Below are 9,933 nucleotides of genomic sequence, written 5' to 3'. Positions count from 1 at the left end.
CTATAATGGCGGCCACTATTAATGGTGGAGGAAGAACCCGGAAAAAAAAACCGGAAAGAACCACCGACCCACGAGAAGCTACTGGCAAGCTTTCTCACATACCCACATTAGCCGAATCCGACAGAGGTGAAATGGCAGCGATCCGTAACTGAGAGCGCTTTGGACCACTCGGACACTCCGGGCCCCAAACCAAAGTTGCATACGGTGTCTAAACATTAACTTAATTCGACCATCCAGTTGTAAATCTTGGCTGCAGTTTTATTTTGTTTTCTCATGTGATTTGAAACTTCCCTCTCTATCACTCAAAATGATTTGAATGTCAGATGCTAAATGAGAAACCCCTACGTTCTACTCTAAGTCTACGAGGAGGTGGAGGCTTAAAACTCGGGTAATTTATTCATGATCAGTTTGAAAATAATTTGACCAACAATTATTAGCGTCAAAGTATTAGCTTTTGCTTGTAAAAATAAACATTTGTAAAATAATAATCTATATTTCACATTTAGGGTCAGTGTTGCTGATATTCTGGTCCTGTGGGAATACAATTAACCGACAACTTCCGCAGGAAACGCCCTGAAAGACAAAGACAAATATTTATGAAGCATATTTGTAAATAATAATAATAATAATAATAATAATAATAATAATAATAATAATAATAAATGATAATAATAATTATATTATTATTATTGTCACGTCATAAGACAAGAAAATAACTTAGCATTGCCCTATAACATTTCTGTGTAACTGATTTCGTTGACACGTACAGCGTTATCTGGGGTAGTTTTCCTTTTTTTCATGTCTTCTAATGGTGACTGAGTACTACATACATCTCGTCGTATGTCGTTCGCGATATGCCTATACGTCATAATGTGCACGGGTACTTTTACCCTGGTTCTTGCACATATTTTATCTATTATTTATAGGAGGTATGTTGTTATTTACAAGTAAAAACTACATAGATCGCCTAGATCTTGTAAATTAGTGTCTATAGTACACATCCTGCCACAGCCATTTGGGTAAGTAGTAGATTACATAAGTCAGTTTTGTATCTGTAAGTTAAATTCCTCATACCGATATACCGTTTTTATCTTGCATTCTTGAGGTTTAAATTTCTGGAAAATCATAGTGTTTGAGTATAGAAAATTACCGGTGTTATGTAATTTACATTTGATGGACTTATACTGACGTAGAATATTCACAGTAGCATGTATTGTATGGATTTAGTTGTTGTTGTCATGTTTAGTGTGTCTATATATTTGTTATCATTTAGGAGAAATGTGTATATCTTATTATTATTAGCATTTATTCCATGTAATACGAATGTCTAGTCTGGTTTATTTGTTACTGTAAGGGCTGGAACAGCTGGCAGCATACCTGATAGGGCTGGGAGTGTGGCAGCATATAGCTGACAAGGCTGGCAAAGTGGCAGCATAAGGTTGATAAGGTTGTGCAGTGTGACAGCATATAGCTGATAATGTGGTAGCATGACCTGCACTGTGGCAGCGTGGCTATGGTTATTTTAGTTAAACCAGCCGCGTGGCAGCTAAGGTGTTATATTTAGTAGTATGACTATCCGTAAGGCATCTATTTTGTAACAGCGGAAATTTATTGAAGGATACGGGTTCCGGACTGTGAAAAATAACAGTGGTTTATAATTATAAGTACATATGGTTGTATGAACCACTCATTTCCTTAAAGCATATGGTTGTATGAATCGTGCACTTTTTCATCATATAGTATGGTTTTATGAACCATACCAGTTTTCTTAAAGCATATTGTTGAATGAATTATATTCAATGTATATCATATAATTACTTGAATCATGTTTATCATTTTTATATCTTACTCGAATGGTGCTGATTTATTATAATTACATATTCAGTGTGGTAGTTTCATATCATATGTGTGTGCGTGTGTGTTGGATTTTGAACGTAGCTTTTAAACAATTTCAGTCACATCATATGACGAATTATTCTACCCCACCCCACCTGTTTATGAATCTCTCTCTATTGAATTGTCAGTGTGCAAAGCAAATCATTATTATGGCCTATGTGTTCATTTGTTCTACATTTTTATTTTCATTGCATAAACACATTAACTCGCATACATTGTGTTCGCTGTTTTCACTCCATCGAAATCCATTCGGTTTCAATCATGTTACAATCACTGACACTGAAACTACAATATACTGGAAAGTTTGCATGAGAAGATACAAATTACACACACACACACACACATACACACAGACACACACACACATATTATATAGCATTATATTCGTTCCTGACAAGTTTGTTGCCTCTACTGATCTAACTTACAAGTACAGCTATTAGTACACAAAGGAACGATCAAAAACTGTTTCTTGGTTACGATTTACAAAAACTGATCCTGACGATTTAGATCGTAAAGAACGAACAGCCAATTTAAGTCTGATATTTCATACCAATCAGATTGCTCTAAATAAAATTAAATTATGAACGTACTTACTGTCATTTAAATCCATCCAGGATTCACTGTGGTTTTTTATTGCTTACCCTAATGCACCAGTTCGTTTTGTCAACAGTCTACAAACATCATCAAATCACCCATTGATCAACACTAGTGATTTCACGTGCAGTGGTTGAGCATATTCCAAATTTCAAAAACCGGATGTCCAGATTCCAAATGATGTGCGATGCCTTTAATCGCAGTGGTCTGTTATGGATAGCTGGACACTTGTCCTTTTTTATACATAAAATGGAAACAAAAAAGTACACAGAGCACCCTCAGATTTAAGGTTGGAGGGGCAGGGAGTTTCGAATAGTTTGCAAGATTTACAGGTACAATGTTTTAAATGTTCGAGTAGGGCGGTATGAGGGAGGGAACTTGCAAGTTACTGCTGCTACATTTAGTAAGGAATCGAAATTGCTTACCCTTCAGATGATTCGCATATGTATCGTAACGTCTCCGAGCATGTACGATCGTTCCATTTACCATTCCGCACTATGAGACCGCAGTTTTCGCCATTGTAATTATCTGGTTGCCCTGAATCCCAGTGGGCTGTTGTTACTGTGGTTTTACTGGTCATCCAGACGAAATTGCCCTCATTCATCACATCTGTAGCTCCGATCCAAAAATCGTCTGCAAGAAAGTCGTAGATTTTAACGTTTTACAAACAATGTTTTGGGGGTTACTCTTGAGACCGCCTTGACGGACGAATATATGTATAAAATATATACATCTATGAGTGTGTAGAAGATCCAGATAATTTTGGTTATCCTATCATTAGAGGAATGTGATAACATGTTGGTGTTATTGGGAGTGTAGGTATCGTGGTTAGTACCATTGGGATTGTAGGTGTTGGCAGTAATGGATCTGCTTTAGCGCCATCAACATTTATGCTAATTCTTTCTTCCAGAAAGAAGAAACTTGAGGCAATGTATGCATGGTACTTGATCTGCACCACATCAACACACTATGACAAAGTCTCCGTGACCCAGGTTTCACGTCGAATTGGCATTTGTTAAATTCTGTGTTCCGGGCACTTTCTTACAAGTTGGCTCTGTTTTTGGTTTCAATTTTGATCAGAAGGAGAAAATAGAAAACCGTGTTCTCAATTTGATATACGCCTCACTTTACAAAGCGTTGGATTTTTAAAATAATAATAATAGCAAACGTTTATTAGCAAAGACAAACTCATAAAAACTGTGAATGAAGTATTAATTCAATATGCTTGCCAATAGGATTGAAAAGCAGGCCTATAAGGCATATAAATACTCTTTGTAGTTGCATGGCCAAAACTGGTATCACATTAATTGCATGTAAGTGCTAACAATTATTAATAAGGGGAAATACAATAGTTTAGAATTGATAGGTTGATAGGTAAATGAGTGATACATCCTAATCTTGTGAAATTATTCATTGCGTAATTTACTTGAACACATGCCCTCGCAAGGCGCTCAGCATTAATATGTTAGTGTTAGGACTGGTCTGCCTGCTGTTAGACATCATTATAAATTTCCACGCTGCAGACATCGTAGTAATATGGCGGAAACATTCTTAAAGCTAAGTTAACAATCCAAATCACACACACGCGTATACACACTTGAACACATGCAAAAGATGAGATATAAGAAAATATATTTGAATGAAAGAAAAAAAATGAAAATATGAGCGAAAGAAGTTCAATGACTGGGTAAACATTATCAAAACAGATAAAAACATACTCCGATTATCTGTAACCTTATATTATGTCAGTTCAAAGAACGAGTAGCCACGTAAATTGGAACAAATTTAAAACAGCCTGGCAGATATCCGTGTTTTAGAAATCAATAATTTTTCTTCCTCAGTCCACATTGCGGATACTTGGTGGTTTATTCAAATTATTTCATACTCACATTTATAAGGAGCTTAATCTAAGTCATCCTATTTTTAAGTATTTCTGAATATTACTATGTGTAATTTTCAGCTTCATTGCAAGGCACAATGTGTACTTTAAGCATTAAATATTTCACGAAATCAATTTGTCCAAACATTCATCAACTGCAGTATGTCCAAAACGATGGCGATCACTGATTGCAATGAAAGTAATTATCAAATATTACGGTGTCATATTATATATCAATATTCTGTGAGATTAAGAATGATTTAAATTTATTCTGAATGTATTATCTATTTTTGCATAAAAAAAACTTAAATATCATTTCACATATCGAATGACACTCATAGTCATATGTTTCAACAGTTAAAAACAGTTAAATAATACAGTGGCACCGATTTAAGTGAATGTAAGTAGCTTTCCAGTGGCCTCGTTCTGTTACCGTGCAAGGCATTGTTTTGTTCACATTATTCAGATTTTAGCTAATGTACGGATGGTGTTAAAGGTTCCATACTCATTATTATGTCATTTTCTTTTATCCAAATAGTAGCTTATTACACTGGTCAACAGTGAAATCATTACTGACTTGAAAAGGCCCTAATCTGTAGTATTTTGGTGTGCCGAACACGAATATAACCGTGAAAAATTTGTATTGGCTCTCGTTTTGAAGATATTTATATACCTCATTTTCTATGTTTCACTGTGTAAATTTCTCCAGTAGGACTGCAGCAACATCCGGAATAATGATGTAACATTGCATAATACCATCATGCTCACATCATCCACAGTTGATTGCATCATTTTCTGATGCAATGCAATACTAATGCCATGCGGCTGCTGAAGTAAGTTGACGTCAGCAGTGTACTATACATGTGTAGGCCTATTATACTAATGCCAGGCGGCTGCTGAAGCTGACGTAAGCAGTGTACTATATAAAGCCCAATCAGATAGGTTCAGCATTTAAAATATTTTAGACGTTGTGCGAGACAGTTCAAGCTACTGTTACATAAAACTTATTATTTTATCCATTTACGTACAATAAAGAACAGTAATGCCTCGAAAGTGTGTTAATACCGCGGACAATTTTTGCTATATTTGTGGGGAAGTGACATTTGCCAACCAGAAGAAAAGTATCAATTCTCAAGTGAAGAAGGCATATCATCTTTACTTCGGATGCAAGGTTGGTGACCAAGACAAGCCTTGGGCTCCGCATATATGCTGTGCTACATGTACAACACAGCTTTCACAGTGGTTGAATTGCAAAAGGTCATCAATGCCGTTTGCAGTCCCAATGGTGTGGAGAGAGCCAAGCAACCACCTAAATGACTGTTACTTCTGCTTGGTTCCTCCTCTTTCCGGCGGAATAACGAAGCGAAAGAAGTCGAGAATAGTCTACCCAAACATTCCGTCTGCATTGAGACCAGTTCCACATGGTGAGGGACTTCCTATTCCAGAACCTCCAGCAGAATATTCTCTTGATTCATCTGACGAAGACAAAGGTGAGTCGACCTGTTCTTCTCCTGGTCCATCAGCATGCAGTGATCCAGATTTTCACTGTGGTGCATCATCAACCCCACACAGAATAACACAGGAAGAACTAAATGACCTGATTCGTGATTTGGACTTATCAAAGAACAAGGCAGAATTGCTAGGATCAAGACTCCAACAATGGAATCTTCTAGAAGAAGATGTCACAATTACTGCATATCGAAAGCGCCACCAGCAATTGGAGCCTTTCTTCAGAAAGGAAAGTAATCTGATATTCTGTTCCGATATTGAGGGCCTCATGAATGCTTTAAAAATCACTCATGACCCACAAGAATGGAGACTATTTGTGGACTCTTCGAAACTGAGTCTCAAGGCTGTGCTTTTGCACAATGGAAACATTCTTCCATCTATTCCAGTAGCGTATGCTGTCCACATGAAAGAGACATACGATAACTTAAGGCAGCTACTGAATTCCATTGAGTATAACAAGTACAGCTGGCACCTCTGTGGTGATTTGAAGGTAGTTGCCCTTTTAATGGGACTGCAGCAAGGATATACAAAATACATGTGTTTCTTATGCGAGTGGGATAGCCGAGCAAGGGAAATGCACTACATGAGGAAGGAATGGACTCACAGGCAGAATGTAGCCATTGGAGAGAAGAATATCCAACACCCAGCTCTGGTTGAGGCTCAGAAAATCTTGCTACCACCCCTTCACATCAAACTAGGTTTGATGAAGAACTTCGTGAAAGCCATTGACCGGACTTTGCCAGCATTCCGATACCTGCATGAAAAATTCCCTCGACTCAGCGAAGCAAAGGTTAAAGAGGGAGTTTTTGTGGGTCCTCAGATTCGAGAGCTTTTCAAAGATGACCGGTTCAACAACTTGCTGGAAGGTGACGCGAAACAAGCATGGAATGCTTTTCGCCTAGTTTCTACAAACTTCCTCGGAAATGTTAGGGCAGAAAACTATAAGGAACTAGTAGAAGACATGTTGATGAAGTATAAGAAACTTGGCTGCAATATGTCTCTAAAGATTCACTTCCTTCATTCCCATTTGGATTTCTTTCCTAGCAACTGTGGTATTGTTAGTGATGAACACGGCGAACGTTTTCATCAAGATATCGCAACAATGGAACAAAGATACCAGGGAAAATGGTCCACTACAATGCTGGCCGACTACTGCTGGACACTCCTCAGAGATGCTCCCGAACAGCTGTACAAGAGACAGGCGAAGAAATCTAAGATGTAGTCAATGACTTGATTTTTTATAGGTAGGCTATTACAGTTGACCTTTTACTATTGGAATGCATTTCGTTATGTAAACATTAATTTCTTGCAGATTACAAAAAAACTAGAGCCAATTTTGCAATTTGACTGTCATATTCGTGTTCAGCACATAAAAATTGATAAGAATTGACTAATTTTATTTCAGTAACATGACTTTTGTAAAAATTTGTTGTCCAGTGTTATCTTCAAATGTTATCTAATTTGTAGCTTAAAAGTTAAGATGCATCCTGGTTACTATATTTTCATAAATCCATACATATTTATGAAACGAGGAATATGATACGACTGAAAACACACACACACACACACACACACACACACACACATATATATATATATATATATATATATATATATATATATATATATATATATATATATATATATATATATATATATATATATATATATATATCTGTGTGTGTGTGTGTGTATATGTATGTATGTATGTATGTATGTATGTCGCTGCATGCTTGTACAGAATAATAAAAACAGATAGTAACACATAGTGTAACAATAACTGAGGCGTGAGACGCAAAATATACCATTTATCAAGTGTACTTGATGCTCGATGAAGTACGCCTCTGCAGAGTCTTCTATCTCCACAAGACGCCCACTCGCACCATCACCTATAATAGTGCAGAGTTTCTGAAATAAGAAAGAATTAGTAGACTTTTTGTCATTATATAAGTTTATGCACATTACTCAGAATAGGCGGATATTAACGTTTCTGACTAACAGAACAAACAGGTAGTGGAGGATCTACCAAGAACACACTCAATGGAAATGCACGTTTCGGATTTTCGTGCAATAAACATGGCTATTGGTACGATTCCTTTAACATTTAGATCAAAATTATTACCTGGAAATGTAAATGCCATCTAAGCACACTTTGTTAGTGTGTGTGTGTGTGTGTGTGTGTGTGTGTGTGTAAACGCGTGCTAGAGGTTTAAATTCAGTACAAAAAATGTTTAGACGTACATATGCATCAGCCCAAGTTACCCTATCCCGACTCATGTGATAACAGGAGTGACCGTGATGTAGCCAGCCATTTAGGCAGTCTCCAGCGATCTTCGGGAAAGCTGTAATAAAAGGTTTAAATAAGAAAATAACAACTATAAGAACAAAGAATAAGGTTAAATAGGTGATAACAAACTCGGAACGATTTGGAATGGTTGATGAAAATAATACTCGTGCTATATATAAAAAAAATCACGGTGGGAGCAGACGTCATTATTATTTTAAGGAGTTTCCCGAGACACATTTCACATTTCCGTTTGTCTAGATAGAAAGATTCACATCCAGACAAAGAAAGAATGCACCCAAGCGTTGATACATACTGATCTACCTCATTCACTGACGTCATTTCTTTAAAACTTATTTAACTATGTATTGTTCGATATTCGTATGTGATTAATATAGTCCAAAAAAAATTTGTATTACACGATGAATGCTAAAATATTGTACGCTAGTCTTTCAGTACACAATTTCGATTTACATAATTGAAAGATGAACGATCTCGTTTCTTATACAAAGGCAGAGTTAGCATGAATATTGCACCGTGTTTATTTATTAATTTAGAACATTCTCCTCTCTCTCTCTCTCTCTCTCTCTCTCTCGTCTGATGGTGGCCTGGTTTATATTTGCATACATATAAAAGGCCTTGATAAAAGGTCATTTTTCATTGTTTTGGTTAAAGCATGATCATTTAAAATTGATGAATCAGATCTAATACCAGTTCATATAAAATAAATTTGGCTAGGAGGAAATTCAATAATACTTACCCACTCCTAAAATTGCTACAAGCAAAAGAAACGACATCTATAAACGTCTTTCACGATGTTAAGTGGAAAATATTTGACACTTTTACAGTCCATGCCTCTCTTTAATCTATATATCGCTCTTATCTCTCACATCGTGTAAACGCATCAATCTAGATACAAACTTTCCCTAGTTTCAGGTGTATTTAAATCTCTGTTAAACGTTGAAGTACAGTCGAATCCCTAGATACTTGCAGATTCTTGCCTAGTATAATAATAATAATAATAATAATAATAATAATAATAATAATAATGACCTTATTTAAAGTTGATCATTTGGTCAACTGAACAAGCTTCCATAAGGTCTTACAAAATGACACACACACACACACAAATAAATATATATATATATATATATATATATATATATATATATATATATATATATATATATATATATATATATATATATATATATGTGTGTGTGTGTGTGTGTGTGTGTGTGTGTGTGTAAACATTATGGATGAGTACATGATATCTGTTGTAAAGGTAGTAGTACTGAATTAAACAAAATCATACAAATGATTCTTATCAGTAGATGTTGACTAAAAAGCTTTTTAAAAGTTTAGGATGAGTCAGCTGACTTTATATAAGGTGGCATGGAATTATATAGTTTGGCCCTAGAAAACAAACCCCTTCTTATAAAACTTTGAATTTGGCTTGGCTAAACATTACTTGTTGTTTGAGATGGATCATAATTAATACATATGTACAGGTTTAACAAATCGAAAGTTACATTTAAGATAATCGGGAGCCAAACCACGTATGGATGTATAGACTAATAACTTCTTTTGAAAATGAGTTCTCTGCTGAAATGAAAGTCACTTTAGGGCATGCTTTCAAACATATACGGGAATAAAGACAGTCATACAATATATATATATATATATATATATATATATATATATATATATATATATATATAGACATTCAGACGAATACGTGACTCAAAGTAACGAGTCATCGCCATATTTC

At 35.7% G+C, this 9,933-nt stretch overlaps 1 protein-coding gene across 1 annotated transcript; it reads right to left on the bottom strand.

The window, feature by feature from the left end:
- Nucleotides 1-441: 441 nt before the first annotated feature.
- On the bottom strand, nt 442-9,014 carry LOC149782155 (perlucin-like protein). The gene is made up of 5 exons (XM_089934830.1): nt 8,923-9,014; nt 8,120-8,220; nt 7,684-7,786; nt 2,916-3,123; nt 442-573 (listed from the first exon to the last, which is right to left on the bottom strand). Exons 1-5 carry the CDS (start codon nt 8,957-8,959, stop codon nt 546-548), a joined length of 477 nt encoding a protein of 158 aa, XP_089790956.1. The 5' UTR covers nt 8,960-9,014; the 3' UTR covers nt 442-545.
- Nucleotides 9,015-9,933: the final 919 nt, after the last annotated feature.

This window comes from Sinohyriopsis cumingii, chromosome 15 (assembly GCF_028554795.1).
Source record: "Sinohyriopsis cumingii isolate HCF-2022 chromosome 15, ASM2855479v2, whole genome shotgun sequence".
Taxonomy (NCBI): domain Eukaryota; kingdom Metazoa; phylum Mollusca; class Bivalvia; order Unionida; family Unionidae; genus Sinohyriopsis; species Sinohyriopsis cumingii.
The sequence above is the reverse complement of the archived record's forward strand: the minus strand, read 5'-3'. Positions and strand labels throughout refer to the sequence as shown.